Consider the following 22,859-nt stretch of genomic DNA (forward strand, 5'->3'; position numbering starts at 1 on the left):
CCGGGGTGTTCCTTTTTTTATTTAATTCCTAACAATATTATAAACCAGTGGTGCCCAACCTAAGGCCCAGGTGCCGTATCCGGCCCGGGAACCTGATCCGTGTTGCCCGTTGTTTTGTGAAATGCTACAACTCGAAGAGCACGATTGATGACAATGTTACAAATCGTTAGCCAAATATTTAGAAATTGGTTCTGAAAACATTGTTGGGGACCACTGTTATACACAAATTATGAATCATACACTTTTTATGTAGATAGCTTAGTTTCACCATTTTACCAATTTCATCATATGCCTCACAACAAAAGTCTCACAACAAAAACCAAAAAGTAACTTCAACAAATTAAAAACTTTTTATCATTACGTCTTGTAAATGTTTGAACAAAATTTATAGATAATATGATAATAGTCATTTTCTTGAAATGGATCAACAATGTAATAAGGGGTCATCTTCTAATATTTCGTTGGTTTGGTCCGAAATATTGTTACAGTGCATACTACAGTGTCCACACATAGACGTGCAATCGAACCTAGCTTTACGACAGATACAGTTTGAAACACAATCTTTTCAATTGCAAGATACTAATTGGAGAAGTTCACTTGAAACAGAGGTTATCTTCATGAACTGAGGACTCAGTCTGTTGCATGAAGTATAATGCCAACCCCACTCTTCTGGGGTAGTAAAACCTAACCGAGTTTGAATCTGGTGTTGACCCAAAAAACTCTGGTGGAAACCATAAAAAGATGTTGACGAGTGACGTCTGGAGTTGATGGAAGTTTTGATAAATTAAAAGTGGATTTTAGGGACATTTTTGTGCTTACTTGCTTTTTACAAACTTTTATTCAAACTTGGTTAGGTTTTAAACTTCCAGCAAAAGAATTGGAAGTATATTTTAAGCAACAGACTGATTTCTAAGATCAAGACAATTACCTCTCTGCTCCAAGTGAAATTCTCCTACTAATATCTTGCAACTGTGTGTAAAACATTGTGTTACAAACTGTAGCTGTAGTAAAACTGGGTTCGATTGTACGTCTATGTGTGGACACTGTAGTGGAATGCATTGTAACAATACAGTCGAACCTCCATATATTGAACTTCCGTATATCGAAATTTTCTATGTATCGAAATCCCAGCTAATTTCTATGTTCATTATATAGAAAAATTGTTTCTACATATTAAACAAATCTCCATGTATCGAAAAAAATTTCGAGACATTCGTAGATTTTTTTTTCCACTTTAGACTGTTTGTCTCATGAAAAATAAAGGTTAGAGGAGAAAATTACGTTCACACTAAAGGTAGCTACGGAACTCATACTCCCTCTCTGGGGTTGAAGGGTGTGTAGTTAAGTCGCTGTTCCGTTCTGAAGTTCTTAAATTCCCTCAAGTTTATTTCAAATCTTATCTGTAACCAGTAACACTGTAAAATCAGTTCCAAATTATCCCTTTTGTTTGTTGATTATCATTTCTAGTCTTCTTAGCTTCAGTAAAAATCATTCAAGTTAAGAAGATTGATTTTTTTACTTTTCTCCCGATCACATTGTTAAAACGAAAATCTCCTAATGTTGTGATCAAGTTGAATTGCCGAAGAATATGAAGATGTATGGTTGGCGTAAAATGTAATTTCTGTTAATTTTTTAATCATTAACTTTCATTTAATCCGATACTCGTATAAATTATAAATTGGTTTTCATACACGAAAATTAGCTTTTATTTTAATGTTTTAGGATATTTTTATGATAAAATAAGATCGTTTCCATACATCGAAATTTCTATACATCGAATTTTTTTTCGGCAATTTGATACTTCGATATATGGAGGTCCAACTGTATTTCAGACTAAACCAACAAACTGTTAAATGGCACCATATGAAAGAAAAATTGTAGTTATAATAACTTGATGCCCTTTTTTTTTTTTTTTTTTTGAATGCAACCAGTTTTTCAGAAACCAGTTGCTACTTAGTCCTCGAGTTGTAACATTTCCCAAAACAACGGTTCACACTGATTAGTATTATAGGCCGGATGTGACCCGTGGGCCGTAGATTGGGCACCACTGGTTTATAATATTGTAAGAAGTGAAATAAAAATAGGAATGCTCCGGTATCATCATTCGTTTTCTAGCTGTAAGCGTATAATCATAATGATACTGCTCTTGCAATGTTTCGGAGGGGGGGGGGGGAAGAGGGGTGCGGGTCGAGACTGTCTTATTTTAGTGTATACTTTTTGTACTAACATCTTGAAAAACATCCGCTTTCCCCAAATTAGTTGCGACACGAAAAGCGCATAATCATAATACTGCTCTTGCAATGTTTCGGAGGGGGTGGGGAGGAAAGCAAGAGGGGTGGGGGTCGGGGCATCGTACTTTTTTAAAGAATACATTGCGTACTAACATCCTGCCAAAATTCAGCTTTCTCTTAATTAGTTGCGACTTGAAAAGAGTATAATCATAGTATTGTTCTTCCAGTGTTTCGGAGGGGGTGAGGGAGGGGGGAAGAAAGAGTGGTGGGGGGTCGGGACTTTGTATTTTTCAAAAGAATACATTATATACTAACATCCTGCCAAAATTCAGATTTCCCCTAATTAGTTGCGACACAAAAAGCGTATAAGCATAGTACCGCTATTGTAATGTTTCGGAGGGGGTGGGGGGGAAAGCTAGAGGGGTGGGGTCGGGACTTTGTGGCTTTTTAGTGTGTACTTTATGTACTAACATCCTGCCAAAATTCAGCTTTCCCCTAATTAGTTGCGACACGAAAAGCGTATAATTATAGTACTGCTCTTGCAATTTTCGGAGGAGGTGGGAGAGAAAGCAAGACGGGTGGGGGGTCGGGACTTTGTATTTTTTTAGTGTATACTTTATGTACTAAAAACCTGCAAAAATTTAGCTTTCCCTAAATTAGTTGCGACACGAAACCTTTATTGACTGGGCTATAAGCACAAGTTGTAAAAAATATCATTGCAAATTACAATTTATTTCAGTGATTTTCTGCTATCTTAGACTTGTCCATTTCTAATTAACTGACAGAGTAACTGATAACACTGTGCGACAAAAAAAAAAAAAAAAAAACCCTTCAAAATGCTTCTGACATTTCGTCGGCTGATTCTGATGTAAAATAACCCCCTGAATCCGAATATGACATCCGTTTTCCCCCTATACATACCGATTTTTTTTAAGGCCCCCCTAAGTTTTTTACAATTTTCCTTAGTTTCAGAGCAATTATTATTATTATTATTATTATTTGGAGGTTAAAGGAGCTTTATATTAACTGATAACATAGTTTTGGCGGGCAAGAGAGGTTCAAAGTTCAAGATTATAGATACCGATCACATAAAGGGGGACTTGGAGAGTATCCCCTCCCCTCCCCCCCCCCCCAAAAAAAAAATAGAAAAATCACTTTTTACTTTTTTAAAAAAGATGTTTGAAAAAAAGTTTTTGGTGCAGAACGAGTGTATATGACTCGCTTCTATGACAACCATGTCCAAAAAAATTTTACGATGCAAAAAAAAAATTAAGAAAAAAAAAATGTCGCACATTGCATACGAGTTGAATCGCGGGTTCTTCATTCAAAAAGACATTCTTCTGGCTGATTCTTATATTAAAATGACCCCTGGTTTCCAAATACGACCACCTTCCCCCATCAAGTCCCCATTTTAGAAACCCCCCCCCCTCCCTCCTCTGATTCAGAACCTTTTTTTTTTTTTTTTGGAGGGGGAAAAGAGCATTACAATAACCGGAAACATTTTGAATGACTAGAGATGCGCAAAGCTCAAAACTTTGTACATGTGTAGCAAAAAAGAAAACATGCCCCCCCCCCACCCAAATTTAAAAAAAAAGGGGTGAGGGTGTCTTTTCTACAAAATCGGTACGTGTAGGCGAAAAATGGAGATCATATTCGGATTCAGGGGATCAATTTGCAGAAGAATCAGCCGGAATAGCCTTAGAAGCATTTGAGAGTTTTTTGCTGAATGAATTTGCTTTGAATGTGATAATATTAGTCAGTAGCAATTTTTATTAATTTTGTACTGTAGTACTGTGTATTTATTCATCGCATAAAGACATTAAGAGTTTGTTTACCAATTATGGACTGTTAAATTTATAAATAAACCCCCCTTAAAACAACAAACTTTCATGTGATATATTTTTCAATATAAGTATAGAAGTACTTTACAAAAGAAAATATTTTAAATATAATACAAATATAGGCAATTATAACTAAATGAAAGAATGAGAGCTCATACAGGCTTTGGTTTATTTATTAGTCAGAAAATCTCAGTCGCCTAACACAATTACTTTTCCGAGAGTTTGGAGTTGTAAAAAGATCGCAAAAACAAACGGTTTATTAAAAAAAGAAATATACAGTGGCTCCCAAAAGTCTTCGTACACCGACTTTCAATGAAATAGGCCCCTATCTATTGGTTAGAATTAATATTTCGGAATAGGTATTTAATTATAAGATCTATGATCAATTTTATACAAAACTACATGAAATTTTTTTAAAAATATTAAAACTTAATTTTTTTAAAATCAAAAACCAAGAAGTGCCGGAAATTTTATCTCACAAAAGTCTTCGTACACTTTTAAAAATCTCTATTATTTTATTGAATAATCTAACTTTTTATTAAGTTATTATTTAGTAGAATATCATGCAGTATCAATGACACCTTTTGAACTTCTGGGAATAATTTCATTCTTTTTTCTTTCTTTTTTTTTTTTGCGTAATCTTATAGTAAGTGTTCAACCACACTTCGAGTCTTACTTTTTATAGCTCTATTTTCGTTTCAAAGCCGTATTTTCGTAATCTAACCTGCAGATATCTCTCAATATGTTACATTAAGTTCAAATCTGGAGATTGAGGGGATATTTTCTAAACTTTAGGACAATTTTTGAGGCACTAGATGCAAACGTTGAAAACCGTGTGCTTCTTATCGTTATCTTGATAAAAAAACAAAGTTGTTTCCAATAATCAAATTTTTGGCTAAATTTTCAAAATTGGTTTTTAAAATATTTAAAGGAACAGCATGATTCATTATTTTATCAAAAAATTCCAAACTACCAAGTCCTGATGCTGATATGCACCTTCACACTAGAACACCTCCACCGTCCTGATTAGCTGATATAACTAAGTCTTAAGATTCAGTTCCTAATTTTTTATTCTATTTACAATTATACAACAATTTAACCAAAAATGTTGAACTCATTTTAATGTGCAAGTAAGACGTAATTCCAAAACGTTTTGAGCTTATTTATCATTGATTTTGCTACGAAAAGCGTAAGCTTTCTTTTTTTCGCATGACCAAGAAAATTTCTGCGGGAAGAGGTCAAATTTAATAGAGCTAACCAGAGAACTTGGCGAGCAATTTTAGGTGAAAATTAAATGTAAAAATTTTCATTTAATTCTGTAGAAATTTTTACAGCACTCAAATGTGTAATTTTCATAATTTTTTTAACTTTAAATCTCTGATCACGGTTCGTCAACTTTGCCGGTTGACCTTTTCTTCCCTTGTTTTCGGTCCGATTCTTTTCTTTAAAGCATTTTATCAAGCACCTTACTATAGAATGGAATAAATTAACTAATTTAAAGACATTTCAAACCAATTTACCGCTACCGTGAGGAAAAAAAATTCAAATTTCGAATGGTGTTTGTTGTTTTTCACGAATACCAGCCATTTTAAAGTAATAAGCACAATATTAAGGAATAAATAAACAAAAATTAAAGCCAAATGACTTATAAGGGTCAACACAATGCAAAAATGTTGATAAAACAGCAAATGATAATTTTAATCATGAATTTATTCGAAAATATTTGAGTGTACGATGATTTTTGTGACGAGTTATTTCTCTGTCTCTTCGTTTTGTCAACCATTTCAAAAAGAAGATCCGTCAATATTTTGAAAAAACTACTGGGTTGTATTTAGAATGAAATAGGAAGGATGTGATAAAATATTGGACTTCATATTCGAATTTAGTTTCGCGTTATTTTGGTTTTACTAAAAAATTTCAAAGTGTACGAACACTTTTGGGAGCCACTGTAAGTCAAAAAACCGGCGATCGTAAAAACGGACCATTTTAAATTCCAGTAGATGTAGAAAGGTCGGGAATCATTTATTTTGTTACTATAATTGAAAACATTCGGTCTAAAAAGAAAGATGAAGAAAATTTTATCTACACAAAATCAAGATAGTGCTACTATTGTGCGTTTATGAGGAGAAGAGACTTCGGAACGCCTTCCCAAAAGCAAAGCTAAGTTTAGCGCGGGGGTGATCGCTACCGCTTTCAATTGAGACAACCCTAAATTTGGCGGGCATTTAAATTTGTAAAAATGTCTTTGTGTTCTTTCCTTTCGTTTCTAGCTTCGCGTAATTGTCGTCTACGGGGAATCTATACTTTTTAAACTGAAAATTTCAGAACAAAAATATTGTATTTACAAAAAAAAAATAAGGTATTTTGTTTTCCGAATGAAACATTTCTATTAAGGATAGGCTTTCAGAATTTTGAACGATATTCTTTTAAACACTAACGTCCTATATTCGAAATTGCAAGTGCGCTGATGAAAAAAAGGGGGGGGGGGGGACAGGAAAACTTCATTGCCACACACACTGTGGCATTGAAATGCTTAAGGGTTGCGTTCGTTTTGAAGACTTAATATCTCTCTCCATCTCCCTCTCCCTTTTCTTGAGGGGGGGGGGTGACTCAGTAGCTCTTACGGGTTGGGTCTTTTTGATGCATCTGTATGGATTGTACAAAATTTCAGATCATATAGAGCGGATATACAGTCAGTAGCAGTTATTTTTGAAAAATGATGAAAACATTATTCGAACAAAATTCCCCCCCCCCTCCCCCCCCCCAAAAAAAAACTTGGTTGAACCAAAGGCGGGGACTGGGCAATTGTTCCAGAAAGGATTTACATGTGAGAAATAAAGGTAAATGAGAAAACAATAAAAAATCAATCTGAAATATTTAAAGCAATTGACTATTAAAATCAAGGCTATTTCTCTAAGTATTGTATGAATATTAATGTTTAGAAATATGAAATAATTTGCGATGCGTTATAAAAAGTGTCATTGGTTTGAACACTGTTTTAAAATTTTAGGTTCATCGGTTGGGCCGGCTTAAGAGATGACGACTACCCCCAGGGCGAGTATTTTCAAGGCGGGGGGGGGGGGAGGTAACCAACTTCGTTTCTGGGGGGGGGGCAGAAACGAAGTTAGTTATAACACTTCAGTACACAGTAGCCTAACGTAAACACGGATTGTCCATAAAGGACGTTACACTTCACCTTAGCCTCTCCCCTCGTCACATCTCACGCAATGTTCGATGAACATGAACATATTGCTATAACGAACGCTTTTATTTGGACCAAAATATGTGAAGTCATATTTCTTATAATCCCCTCCTTCCCCCTTGAGACTAACTGTCCGAAGTTCATGAACCCCGAACCCTCTCTCTCTACCCCTTTCAAGCGTGACATCATTTGTGAACGACTCTTTAGGTTTGCTCTAAGTCACCAAAATCGCAGTAACAATTGTTTTAAGGGAAAAGACCGGTTCCCCCCCCCCTCCTTCCTGGATAGCTCTAGTCACAATTTCTTTAAGATCATGTATGTTTTTAATAAAGAATGATATCGCACTCCGGCAAGGAAAGTGACACAATTCAAAATCTGGGAAAACCGTACCGGCTATTGATTTAAAATCTAAATTTAGTGCTTTTTCTCGACACAAAAACCACAAAGTTAGCTCACCAAAATGGTGCGGGGGGGGGGGCGTAGAAACGATTTCATCAATAATGACACATCATTGAAATTTCATAATTTGGAATAATATTTTTCGAGCTTAAAGTATGCATTATGTATCTATACTTCAAAAACTAATTAATAAACATCACATAATAAGTTGACTGCGCATATTGTAATGTTTGAGACTAAATCACTTAAAATTACTATTGCGTCAAACCTTAATTTTCTCCATTGCTGTTTTTTTTCTTGTGGTTGAGTCAGTTTCCTTGCCAGTGTGGGATATGTTGAAAAACTGAATAGGTTGACTATAGCAACGTTTCTTGATAAAAATAACGCATTTTACATTCAGAGCCAAGGACGGATCCAGAAACTATTCAAGGAGGGGGCGATTGATTTCACACCCTTACCCTTTTATAAATTCTCAAACCTCCGCCCCCCCCCCCTTTCCAAACACCATGAAAGATCGTCTCATTTCAGTTATTTTGGGAAGGGGAGGGACTTCCTTTTCTACAAAATTCTGGAGGAGTGTACCAAACCCCATCCCTTACCTTAACGCCATCAAAAGTGTCCCATTAAAGTTCCTCTTTTTTTTTGGGGGGGGGGGGACTTCAATTTTCGAAACTTTTCTGAGAAGAGCCCTTGAACCCTATAACCCTATTTAATATCATCTAAAATCTTCTAAAATTGAGTTTTTGGAACTTTGAAATACTTCCTATATACAAAGTTCAGATCTGTATCAGTAATGTGTTAAGAATAAGATATGTGCTACACTTTCATTTTCCAGAGAGCAAGAGCTTCGTCAAACTATTGAAGATAGGCTAAAACAATTTTCAACTTCAGTATCAAAGACATGCCGTGGAAGAGTTCTGCATCTCGACTCAAGGAAGGGGCGGTCGCCCCACCGCCCCTCCCTTGTGTCCGTCCTTGTTCGGATCTGTATTAGAATACGGGCAACAAACTTTTGCCTATTTTATGATCCCCACACGTAACGCTGTTCCGTAAAAGTACTGGAAGAACTGAATTACTTTTACAGTAATCGAAAAAACTTGAATAAAAAAAGCATGTATATTTTTTCGTATTTACAAAAATAAATAGTTTGAAACAGTAACATAAAACGTTGTTTCAGGCACTTATTCAATTATTCTGTAGATAACCATATTGGCATGTGAAAAGCTTTAATTTTTGTTTTGTTCCTTTTTTTCATTTCTGAAGAATAAAAGCCGTATTGGGGGGGAAAAATAGTACTAAAGTATTGAAATGTGCCACACAGAGTGCAACTTACCTACTGAGGCTTCCAAAATTGTTCGTAGGCTTTAAATGTGTATGGTTAAAAATGAAGTGCCTAGGAATCGAAATAGAAGCTCAATACTTTTTCATACTGTCTCTACATGATTACATCAATTCAACATTTTTTTTTACAAACTATTGACTGTTTGAAATGGGCCAAAAATGAGGTGACACAGAAATATATTCATAAAAATTCGAAATTAAAGTTATCGTCTGTCGTTTTCTTTCTTTTTTTTTTTTTTTTTTTTTTGAGCAATCACGATTGCTTATTGCTTTTATTTGACTGTTTTTGGCGTGCTATCATTTTATTCTCCCACCACCACCCTCCGCACCATCACCGTCGACCGGCTCCTCACGATGCTGTTCCTATAGCGAAAGAAGCCGTCTCCAGGTTGCATCCATGTCCTACACACACGCGCATACATACACAACTACACACACACACACACACAAACACATACACACATACACCTACACACACATACACAAACACATACACACATACAAACACATATACACACGCATACATACAGACACCTACACAGAGATACACATACCCCCCCCACACACACACATTCATACACACAACTACCCACACACTTATGCCAGCACACAGACACAAACACACATGCCTACACACACATACACATACACCCCCCCCTCCACACAAACACACACGCCTACATACACACACTCGTGATTGCGAAAAACATAACTTGAATTCAACATGTCAAAATTCAAATTAATTTTCCTTTTTTTTTTTTTTGTTATTTTTTCAATGCGGTGATAGGTAAAAAATCTTTTGGCATTAATTTTTGCTTGTTCACTTTACAAATCTACGTATTATTTTAAAAATGACTCGTATTCGCAAAGTAACAACAAACACAATTCGAAAACGCATTAATTCTTCATTATATGCGAAGTAAAACAGTTCGAAATATTGCGAAAGTAGTTCATTTATCCCTAAGCACTGTGTAATATTTAATAAACGCTTCAAAGAAGAAAATCGGATCGAAAATAAGGTGAGAAATGGTTGACCAGCAAAGTTAACAATATGCGATTAGAGATTTATAATTAGAATACCTATGAAAAACCCACGTTTGAGAGCTGTGAAAGTTTCAGCAGAATAGAAGGAAAAATTTTCCTTCCAATTTCACCTGCAACTGTTCACCGTGTTTTCAGAAAATGTTTACTTAGCGTGAAAGACAGAAAGTTTAGGATTTCCTTCGCAAAATCAATGATAAATTAACCCAAAACGTATAGAAATACACAGCAAATCTTAAAATACTTTTAAGTCGAACAATTGTCTTAGTAGCACACCTTTTTTTTTTCGGGTAAGAAGGTGGGAGGTAATTTCTTAGAAAATTATAGAACACTTGTCTTCTTACAGCGCGATAACGATGGCCAATTGCAACCTTTCTCAGTGTTGGTCTGAAGCCTCATCCCCAAAAGACGCATATAGAATCTTCCGATACCACGTGTTGGGGGCGTGGCCAAGTCTCAACTAGTGAAAAATGGACAATAGAGGTAGAGAGTCCAGAGAAAGGCCCAAATAGGATCAAATAGCAGCATGATACTATTTTTAGCAAAAAATAAACTCATAATCGCCACTTTTGGTGACTAGGTTATGATTCTTTTACAGGCGCCCATATGGGGGAAGGGGGAGGGGGGAAAGTGGGGCTCAAGCCGCCCTTAGAAATTAGCACTCTCTTGCTTTTAGTACTTTTTTTAACAACTGTAATATGCACTAAAATCGGTTTCTATGGGGAAAATATCTGAGCCCCCCCCCTTTAAAATTTTGCATATGGGCGCACGTGGATTCTTTGGTCGCCATTCTTAGTGAAATGGCTACTGGCGACCGCAAATCTAATAGCTTTACTTCTTGCACGCTAATAAAACTCTCATCATCCATTTTTGACAAGGATACAAAAACTTAAAATAACTTACCGGTACTAAACACAGCCGAAAACACCTCACACTCTGCTCCACTAAAATACGATACAACACAAACAAAAACCCCTGTTGCATTTTGGGAGTCACGTGACAAAAGTACAGCTTTCCATTGGTTGAAGCATTCTCAGAAACAATAACTCTAACCGCCCTAAGGCTAACTTATCTGTGACAAACATGTTTACAGAATGTGATAAAAATAAATTTACGCAGACGATAAATTAAAAAATATGGCAATTGAATAATAATACTTTGTTTTCGTCTTACTAGATTTTAATTTTTTTCTTTCAACAATATTTAGAAAGCAGACGCTATTTTTTCATAATAAAATGTTTTCCACATTCGAATGAAACTGAGATGAGCAGACTTTACCAAAATAAGAGCTACTTCTAATTTTCACGAAATTTCGCGGTATACCAGATATTTCTGACAAGAATTATAAATTAGTTTTTTTTTAATAAATGCAGAATATCTATTTACGTAGATAGCTTAATGATAAATAAGAAATGTTCTAAAAGCAGGGGTGCCCACTTAGCGGGGTTGTGGGGCAGACTGCGCCATTGAAATTTGTAGGAGGGGGGTGTTTTGAGGGGTATTTTTCTCATTTTTAGGGAAGATCTTGTTTTTGGGGGTATCTTCGCAGTATTTAGGGGGGTGCGCCCTATCTCTTAGGGATGCTGAGCACCCCTGCTAAAAGCCTTCTGGTAAACAATTAACGTTTAAAACTTGAAAGTGAAAAGATCCAAACATAATAATGATATCATCAAGCAAATACATATTTGCATTTTTATGTGCTGAAACATTTCAAAATACAATTCATCTGAAATTAGTTCTTATTAAAAGGTTTACAATGAATAATGTCCGCTAATTTTGTTTATCTTTTCGTATAATTACTAATTGCTAGTCAGGGTTGAATTGAACTTAAATTTTTTTGAGGGTGAAAAAGTTCAGAAGACAAAAGTATATAGAGTAAAATCGATAAAATACAAGCCTATTGAAGAAAATTTATCTCTACCCTCCCCCCCACCCCTCTTCATACAGATCCCTGTTTACGAGAGGGGCACTGAAAATAGTTTCCCTCATAAAGAGGGCGGCAGCAGTAAAAATGTTGAGAATCACTGGTTTAAATGAATGTAACGTGGGGCAAAGAAAAAAAAACCAATTGGATCACCAATATCGAGTATTCTAAAACAAAATAATGTCATATTTTATTTTCCACCTTAAAAGTCATTTACAAAATAATAATTAATACAGTACAAAACATAAATCATAGCATGCTGTTAAAATAAAATACTCATTTCTATTGTATGCTTCCAGGAACTTTCTTTCTTTTTTTTAAAAAAAAAAATTATTTTTTTAATTTGTAAATACACACACAAAGCTTTCATCAGCTGCTCTTCGCATGCATCTCCACTCCGTTCTTTCTGTACTCCGAAGCGAAACCATTAGCCTTTCCCATTCCATTTTCATACACGACTCCGTTCCCGTTTTCGTGCACGGCTCCGTTTTTGCTTTCCGGGTCGTGCTTCTTCCTGTAGGTTTTCGTGTAAAAGTTGTGAAAGAGCACTAGGAAGAGGCTGGCGAATACGATGTCGATGTAGATGCCGTAAATGTGCGTCTTACAGCCCAGGAGTGGAATGATGAAGAAGACGAAAACGAGAACGACGATAAATTGTACCTTTGAAGAGAAAAAAAGTTGTTGATAAAAATGTTGCAAGAGGGTTGTCTGCAAAGGATGTCACGCTCTGATGGAGGGAGGGGGTAAAAAACGTCGCTAAAAACACGAATGGGCGTATCTCATAAAAAATCGAAAAATGAGTTATGACCACCACAGCAATGTCCAAAATCGATTTTATTATATGACCAATGAGCGTATTTATCTATCAATAGAATTTTTTTTTTTTTTTTTTTTTGAGCAATTACGATTGCTTATTGTTCTCATTTGACCATTTTTGAGGTCCGTGCATTTTTCAGCTTGGACCAAAAGCCTCTGCAGCACCACCGCCCACCGTGCTCTGCAGGCGGCGCGGCTGCTCCAGTCCTGAGCTATCCGCTTCTCCTGGTCGGAGGCGTCCATGTCCTACACACACGCACGCTCGCACACTCACACACATACACAACACAAGCCTACGTGCATACACACAGGTCTACGCACGCACACAAGCCTACACACTTACACACACAACTATGCACACGTAACCGCCCAGGAGAAGAGGCAGGCTTGGGGGGGGGGGAGGGCAGGAGCTGTTTCTAGAAACAATAACTCCAATGAGTAGGGTCCTGTCTCAGATCGTGATTGCGAAAAACATAATTTGAATTCAAAATTTCAGAATTCAAATTATTTTTCTTTTTTATAGTTTTTTTTTTCTTTTTTTTTTCTTTTGTCAATGGAACCTAACCCTTATTTTAACAGTACTGTTAAGTCTTAATTTACGCGATTTTGATCTACCATACGTAACCATGGAACGTGACCTCAGCGTAAAAAAAAAGGTCAACTGTATCATAGAGTATAAACATTATGGATAAAAAAAAAACGCAACTACTTTTCAGATACATATGATGAATTAAAATGCAACAGTGAACTGTTTACCATTTGTAGGCGAGTCAAATACTCTTTCCACCACAGATGCTTCTGTACTTCGGGACCCATAGCTGCCAAGCCGTAGTACGTGTACATGATAATATGCACGAAAGAGTTGACACAACCCGGAATGAACTGGAACCCACCTACAACGCAAAAAAGGGGAAAAAAATTAAATATACGAGGGCAGTTCAATAGGTATTTATAAAAAATACAGAACAACTTTAATCGTCATAGTTTACATTTTTTTTTTTTTTTTTTTTTTAAGAATAACTTTTGCGAGATTAAATGCATTTATTCCAACGTTCTGTCCACTTCTTAAAAATTCGTGACCGTTTCTCTGTGATGGACGTTGAAGGTTGTCCCTCACGTTCAATATCTTCCATATTTTGTTTGCTTTCCTTAAAAGCTTAATGCTTGCAAAAAGCAGACTCTACTGTCCACCTCTGGCAAGTTGAGCTCCACTACCCGACAGATTAAACGATTCCATTTGTTGAAATAGGGGTGAGAAAAAACGGCTTAAGATATAGCGGATTTAGTTTGCAGTGTTATTGCCCATTCGGCGAGCAATATAATTCAGGTAAGAAGTAGCAAACGGTACAGGATTTTCTAGCCAATAAAAGGGTTGCAATAGAAGCCCTCTGCGCCTTACAACTCCTCTTCTTATTGATTGCCCTACCTTGAAAGAACTGGACTTGCTCAAGGTCATAGCTGAACTTCTCAGAAGTAGTCAGTAAATATTGCTTCATCGTTGAAAACTTCACACGCATCATATCAAAGATCTCCGATGCTACGCGGCAACTATAGGTCGTTTTTGCTAATACAGACAATAGACATTTTTCATAACACAAAAAGTAACATTTCGATGAGTGTTTTCGCGGCAGTAAAATCAGTCTTATTACTTATTGAACAGCCTATGTAAAAGAAGGAGGTGAACACAGTAAGTTGATATTTGTAACGGAGCGACGCGCCTCAACAAATATGAAACTTTAGATTAACCCTGCCCAAGTGTTACTCAACGCATCAATAGAAGGCTAAAAAAACCCGTGTATTGAGCCCGTATTCGGCAATTAACACTTTTAACAAGGTAAAACTCACCTTGAAGTACTGAATTATTGAAACATTGCAGGACCGTACAAAATCTAATTTAGCAGCAAGTTGCCAGAAGATACCCTTAATTTACTTTTTTCTATGTTCTAAAAAAACTTCCAAAACTATGACCCCCTGCCTGGATTGATAGGGATATATCAAAATATTTAGCTACCGATTTATTTTAAACATAAATATACGCTACCGTTTCTTGCGGAACAGATTAAAGTTGATTGGTTGTTCTGCTATATTGGGAAAAAAACAGAACTGAAATCAGAATGAAGTGGGAATATTTTTTCTTATATGTAGTTTTTACTAAACAGAAAGAAAAATGATATCTACTTTATCATGTCTATTATCGAATATCACATTTTCCGCCATTAAATGGTACGACTTAAAATTAAAGGAAAGAAACACAGAAAGTTTTAACTTAAAAAAGAAATGGTTCTTACTTCTTTCAGTTCGCATCATGACCCAGGCAATGATGGGCAAGGCACTGTGATGTATAACATGAAGATTTGTGATTAAATGGTCTTTTTTTCCTCAATACGAAAAATATCTGGAATTAAATAAATAAATAGCAATAATAACAACGATTATTATACAAAAACTGATTCTTCGAAAGAAAATTATGGAGAAAGTTGAATAAAAGTATTTTCACAAAAAAAAAAAAAAAAAGCATAAAATATATGTTTGTTCAATATCCCCCATAAGTAATCCTTTCTGGACGAAGTAACGGAAAAAATGTACTGGTAAAAACATTTTACTGACATTTAGGTCGAAATTTTTATTTTACTCAACCTGGAAAAAATGTTGTTGTTTTTTCTCGGCCACTCCGCCCTTGTATATGTTCTGGTAAACGTATCAAAAATTTATGTTCGTGAGTGCATATGTACTTTGAAAAATGAATGAAAAGTGTTTCAAGCATCGATTTGCAACTAATCAATTTAGTCAAAAGGGTGGGGAGGAGAATTTTTTGAACAATCACGAATTGCTTATTGTTTTCATTTTAACTTTGAATGACGCTCCTCTGATTTTACCCCCCCCCCCCCTCCCCCGCTTCCCTCTGCAGCACCACCGTCGATCGGCTCCTCCTTATGCTGCTCCTCTAACGAAAACCGCCTCCAGGTTGCGTTCATATCCTACACACACACGCATGCATACACACACGCATGCCTACACACATGAATGCCTACACACTGTGGCATACATATATACACACACACGCCTACATACACACACACTCACGAACGCGGAAACACACACAAACGCGTACATACATCACAACCCCCACACACGCCTACAAAAAGAAATTGAGCAATCACGATTGCTGATTGTTTTCATTTGACTGTCCTTGGCGTTTGGTTCCCTTTTCAGCTTGGGCCACGGGCCTCTGCAGGTGCGACTCCTCTGGAGCTGGGCACCTCGAATCCGCTTCTGCTGGGCGGGGTCGTCCATGTCCTGTCCCCACGCATGCTCACACACATGCACACGCACCCGCCTTTAAACATACATACATGCCTATGAGCACACATACAGGTCTATGCACACACCACAAGCCAACACACGCACGCACGCCTACACACACATACCTACAGACACAACTATACACACGTAACTGCTCAGGAGAAGGGGCAGACTTGGGGGGAAAGGAGCATACTAGGGTCCTGTCGGAACTCGTGGTTGCGAAACACATAATTTAAATTAAAAAAAATCTCAGAATTCAAATTATTATTATTATTATTTTGTTCACTGCAAGGCAGCGTTATAGTGAATCTAAATACACGTTCCATACCTTTCTGCGTAATTTCAGGGCTCAGATTTTAACAAAATGATCAATTTTCTTTAAATTTAAAAGTGCCATTCGCTTTGTTTAAAATACTTATATTTTACAAATTTAATCATTTAATTTCTTTCATGGTCTTGCTTTTGATTTATACTTTATGAAAGGTACTAGCGGCGTCGCCCTGCTTTGCGGTGCACCTCGAAAATAAAAGTTACCTCAAGTGACGCGTGTTCAACAATCAGGCTTGAACAAAAAAAGAAAGAAAATAGTCCGTAAAATTTCCCGATAGAACGCCAACCTTACATCGCGATGTAGCGATGCTTTACGATTTAAAGTTTTTTTCTTTTTTCTTTCTTTTTTTTTTAAAGAATTGACAGATTTCAGCACCAGAAAGAAATTCGCTATAGGAGGCAGTGAGAAGCAAAGGAATGCAAGTGGACATTTTCAAGTTTTGAGTAAAACGTGTTTAAAGATAATGTCCTAGGTAGGTTTTCATTGTCTTTTTTCTTCCAAATCATACTGTACAGCAGCACCTACCAGGGCTACTAGTACTATCTCTCGCCCCAAGACAGAGGAGGGGTTCACCTACCATTTGTACTGGTTATCTCCAAATTTTTAATTTTGCCACTTGCATCCCTTTGCTTCTCACTGACTCATATTATAAAGCAGTGCTAAAAGCGCAAGTTAGTGAAAAATATGGAAGACAAGTTTTGAGATTACAATAAGCCTGTTTATTCAATGCCATTTCCGCCATTGCCAAATTATTTTCGCGAACCCCTTTGTACCTTCCGCGAACCCCCGGTCGGGAAACGATGGCAATAGTTAAGTTAATAGAGACACCTTACCGTATCGGCAAATTCTATATATTTCAGCATATAAATGATCCATCCAGTAGATGTGGCCTGTAAAAATTGAAACACAGTAAAACTAAAGACGTGAAAATACAACGAATAACCGGATAAAAAAAAAAATTAACATGAACTTTTGAAAACGTACGTAATAAGAGTAATGCCCTTTCCGAACTTCCGTCGGGACACAAATTTTCTTGTATGAATCTGTCGTGAGGAAGAAGTAAATGAGCTGTCAAGAGAATACAAGGATAACTTATACATTCCATCCTCAGAAAAAATCTAATAATAAAATATTCGAATACTAACAATTTTAAATCGAAAATGCATTGTTTGAATATTTCTAATTTTGAATTACATATTTAAAACCTATGAATATTTAAATCGCATTCTGTGGGATCAGTTTCGCTTCACTCAGTTCGATCCGCATGAATCAGTGCCTTAGTTCATTTGGAAACAAAATCGGTTATCTCCGTTGAATTAGGGGAGAGTTGTACTTTGGGACACTTTTCATATTTTAGTTCTTAACGTCAATTATTTGAATCATATTTAAAATGTATAAGTCACCTTAAAATACCCCAACATACTTCTACGCAATGATTATTATTTTTTTTAATTCAGACAGTTTGAAAATAAAATGTTGCCAGCTATTTTTAAAGTAAAAGTTCCAAGCTGTCCCAATGTACATCCTCCTATTGTACCTAGGGACACATCCTGTTGTACTGTGGGAAAGTATTCATGATTCAGGAAACAGCCATATACTTGCACCAATTTTTAACCAGAAAAAAAAATTAATGGTAGTAAATTAAATCATGAATATTTAATAATGAATTATGAATAATGAATTATTTTCTAACATTAAATGTCATTAAAAAGCTACATAAGATTAGAATGCTGTTCCATATTCCTAAACATATCTTAATTATAAAGAACCATGCATATGTTGTACCTTGCAACATGACCTAGGGTACAAAATGTTTGGCTGTCCCAAGGTACAATCACCTCGTGGTTTAAGAAAAACCAAAATGATGATCAATCTAAATGCACTATCATTATTTTCTCATACGCAAATTATTTAAAATACTTCTCTTTTATAACAAAATAAAATTCAGTTGAATAAATTTACAAATACAGAGACAAAAATGAAATAAAAATGAAGAAAATATTTACTTTTAGGTCGTGAAATTTACCTCAGAGCCAGGTGAATGTACGTCACATTATGGTAATTTTACAGGAGAGAGGGAAAAAATTTTCTGGAGCATGCAAGCCATTATGGAACGCATACTCTTTTAAACCTGGTGAAGAATTGAATAGGATTTTTTTTTTAGAATTTACGTTTACACGGCTAGATACGGAATAGGCTCCTACGTACAATGAATCAATAAACGGAAAATTGCAATTTTAGGACTTACTTCAATCTGGTTCTGAGGCACAGAAATATTTTCAGAAGTATTAAATAGTCTTCCAGTCGATCAGTTTTTACTTCCTTTTGCAAACGAGGTGATGTGTGCATCACATGACTTTCTTTTACTCCAATTTAATGTCATTTCCCCATTACTGGCAATTTTAATGTGATTCAATAGTTTACTTTCTAAATATCACCAACAGTGGCCAAACTGAAACAGATTTTTTAAAAAAAATCCGCACATTAATACATACGTACCTACAGACGTCACGAGAAAATTCGTTGCAATTAACTCGGGAATCGTCATTACGGATATTTCGCGTGTCTATACGTTCTTAGGCACTTATCCACGAATGGACGAGTCGAAAAAAAAAAAAAACTCAATATTCATTCGGGGTTGAGTAAAATGGAAATTAAGGTCGAATTTGAGTGAAAATTTTTTCGCGAGTATAATACTCCCTTTTTACTTCCTTTTACAAAAAAGAAAGTATTGTATTAGCGAAAAAATTTTCACTCAAAAATCGGCCTTAATTTCCATTTTGCTCACCCCCAAATAAATGTTGAGTGGTTTTTTTCGACCCGACCACACGTACATATGTACCTAAGAACGTACAGACACCCGAAATATCCATTTTGACGTTTCCTGAGTTAATTACAACGATTTTTCTCGTGACGTCTGTATGTACGTATGTATGTGCGTATGTATGTCGCATAACTCAAGAAGGGAATGTCCTAGAAAGTTGAAATTTGTTACTTAGACTTCTAGTGGGGAGGGGTCTAGTTGTGCACCTCCCCTTTTGGTTGTATTCGGGTGTTTCTAAAAGGGATCCTTTGACCCTTTTTGAGTGGAAATCATTGTTAATTTTGGTGCAGACTCAAGTGGTTTTACAATTTCACGGTCACTTGGCGATATATCACCAATCTTTTGGTCGCCTTGTCGCCAACTTGGCGACAAATTTGGCGATTGTTTTTTAAAATCTGGTTTCAATTTGGCCACTGTTGGTGATATTTAGAGAGTAAACTATTGAATCATATTAAAACTGCCAATAATGAGAAAAAGACATTAAATTGGTGTAAAAGAAAGTCATGGGATGCACACATCAGCTCGTTTGGGATGCACACATCAGCTCGTTTGTAAAAGGAAGTAAAAAGGAAGTATTGTATTCGCGAAAAAATTTTCACTCAAAAATGGACCTTAACTTAAAATTGGCTCACCTTCGAATGAATTTTGAGTTTTTTTTTTCAACCCGACCACACGTGCATATACGCAAAAGAACGTATAGACGCCAGAAATACCCATTTTGACGATTCCCGAGTTAACTACAACGAGTTTTCTCGTGACGTCTGTATGTACGTATATATGTGCGTATGTCTGTATGTACGTATGTATGTCACATAACTCAAGAACGATATGTCCTAGAAAGTTGAAATTTGGTACGTAGACTCCTAGTGGGGTCTAGTTGTGCACCTCCCCTTTTGGTTGCATTCGGGTGTTTCTAATGGGGTCTTTTGCAATTTTTTTGGGGGAAATCATTGTTAATTTCGATGCAAACTCAAGTGGTGTTATAATTTGGCAGACACTTGGTGATATTTCACCAGTCTTTTGGTTGCCAAGTTTTGTCGCAAACTTGGTGAAAAATTTGGAGATTTTTTATTTTTAATCTGGTTTGAATTTGGCCACTGTTAGTGATACTTAGAGAGTTAACTATTGAATCACTTTAAAATTTCCGATAATGGGGACTAACATTAAATTGGTATAAAAGGAAGTCATGTGATCATCAGCTCGTTTTTGCTTTAAAGCTCTGGCCGGTCTGCGGGACAAAAAAGGTTAAGAAACGCTGAATCAGATCTCTCAGTGTTTGGAGAACCGTTTTTATTACCAAGCGAACAAAACTTCATTCACTGGAAATATATTCTTTCACAGAATTTCCAAACGAAGAGAGATATTGCCCCTCTCCCCCTTGAAGTGAACTAAAGAGCTGGTCCATGATGCAAAGTGAACTGAATCCGAGTTAACTAGCCGAAATTTTTTTTCCCAGATTTTTCAAGTGAACGGGGATAGCCGTTTTTTATAACCAACTAAACTATAAGAAACTGACTCACACGGAGTGAATCGGATAATTTGGTTGTTTCCTTTAGTCAAAAGTACTAATTTTAGTCACTGAAATTGATAGAATAAGAAAAAAAAAAAGAAAAAAAAACATGGACCCAGAAAATTCTTTCATTTTCCCAACAGTTATTTTTTAATTAATTTTTCAAAATGTCCGATTTTTCAAACAAGATGTGGTCTTTATGACGTCACAAATGATTCACTTTAGCACATCTTTCTACTGCGTTTCCACGTTATGATATTCAAGAAGCGAATTAAATATATTGCGCTCTACCCTTGCAATTAACCATATCGTTGCCACACGTGAGTAAAGATGCGAATTAAATATTTTGCTCTGTGAATGGCAACACAGAATGGCATTTCATCATTTGTGATGTCATTGGACAGAAGCATAAACATTGAAAGCGCACCGATTAAAGTAATTTTTTAAAAATATTAAACTAAGTCAAATTATTTAAAAAATAGTCAGTCTTGTGTTTTTAAATATGCTCTTTCAGAAAAAAATACTTTTAAAATTTTGGAAACGACCCCATTATGAAAATTATTGAGAGAGCTTTAATTATTACACAATAAATCGTTTTTCATAGAAATCAATCCTTCTGGAAACTTACCGTTAAAAGACAAGCAGTATATGTAAATACTATCGAAAAATTATACACTATCATTAAGTTTCTCAAATGGAATGGTTTTCTGTTTCTCATGAGTGCTGGGCCTATCCTTTTGACGAAGAATACATACGCAGCTGTTAAGACGAATGGGAGGTAATATGAGCTCACGAAAGGCCATGTTCGAACTAAAGGGTCTGAAAAATAAAAAGAAAAAAATGTAATAGTAACGCAAGGCAGCGATTTTTTAAATTATTTTTTTAATAACAGAAAACTGAATAATAGTTTCTTAAAAGTGAAATATTTATGACTAGAAAGCATATCTAGCGTTACCTGGCTCAGTAACAATATTGAGAAACAATTTATACTTTCCTTTATTTATTTTTAGCAGTGCCCCGCGGTTTCACCAGCGTTAATACGACAACAACGTATTGAAAATATATTTTAAGTACAACACAGCTATGAGATAGGAGAAGGTGGGGCAAGATGGAATATCGGGGTAAGATGAAATACTGAAGCTCCTAGCAAGGTGGGTGCTATTATCTAGCGGAAAAGTAGTCAAGTAGTTGCGTTGGGAGAAGTAGAAACCACGTTGGTCGAATCAACCAGGTTGTTCACTGCATTTGCAGTTTATAAAGTTTTTCTCTCAATTTTCGTGCGTTTCGCCGTGCTCTTATTTTGTTGGACCACCTTTCCAGTTGTAGTTTGGCGAGTACGATTTTACTAATCGTTTGTACTCTCCTACAATCGTAATCCACAACTCTAAAGGATAAATTTACAATGATTTAATGTAATTTTATTTATAACCTGAACTTCAGTCGACAGTGAACATGCCAAATGGCGTCAGTGGGGCAAGACGAGATATTATACGAGGGGTATGATGGAATGCTATCTCATCTTAACCCACATGTATTGCGATTTGTTTTTTTATTCTTTTGAGAATTCTTAAGATAGTGAAAAGAAAGACGAACATGGCAATTTGGTAACTAGAATCGATGCAACATGCTACTGAATGCATAGTGAGTGGAAAAATGGGATTTCAGAAAGCATCCCGAAATTATAATAACCACGGGCTAAACTTCATAGAAAAGTGAAAGAAGATAAATAACAGCAATTGGACAGAGGTGTTTTTACGGTTTCGACAACTGGAAAAATTTATTCAAATAATGAAACCACAAGTTTAGATCTAGTTAAGCCTCTGGGTCTCATGAACACTAATTTTTCTTTGGAAGAACGAAACCATCTTGCGGACTAAAAGAAAGGAAATTTTTGTGGTGAAGGCTCAAAAGGAACGGAAGAAAATAAAAAAAATCTAAGCAAAGAGAAGAGAAAAAAAATGGAAAAATTTAAGCAGGAAGAGGAGAAAATCGAGGAAAAAAAGAAGAAACAAAACGTGAAAAAGGGATTTGGATGACATTTTTTCATTTACCCCATCAACTCGTACAGCAATGAAAGTTGGCTAGTCAAAAGATAA

The 22,859-nt window shown here is 35.9% G+C and overlaps 1 protein-coding gene across 1 annotated transcript in view; it reads right to left on the reverse strand.

Annotated features, from left to right (window-relative positions):
- Positions 1-12,304: 12,304 nt before the first annotated feature.
- Positions 12,305-22,859, reverse strand: part of LOC129216224 (elongation of very long chain fatty acids protein 1-like) — a 49,776-nt gene continuing 39,221 nt past the window's right edge. The window contains 7 exon segments of the mRNA XM_054850421.1: positions 12,305-12,639; positions 13,552-13,688; positions 15,084-15,171; positions 15,173-15,190; positions 17,263-17,319; positions 17,414-17,497; positions 21,392-21,582. Coding sequence (XP_054706396.1) covers positions 12,349-12,639; positions 13,552-13,688; positions 15,084-15,171; positions 15,173-15,190; positions 17,263-17,319; positions 17,414-17,497; positions 21,392-21,582 — 866 coding nt within the window. The 3' untranslated portion in view covers positions 12,305-12,348.

This window comes from Uloborus diversus, chromosome 2, assembly GCF_026930045.1.
Source record: "Uloborus diversus isolate 005 chromosome 2, Udiv.v.3.1, whole genome shotgun sequence".
NCBI classification, from domain to species: Eukaryota; Metazoa; Arthropoda; class Arachnida; order Araneae; family Uloboridae; genus Uloborus; species Uloborus diversus.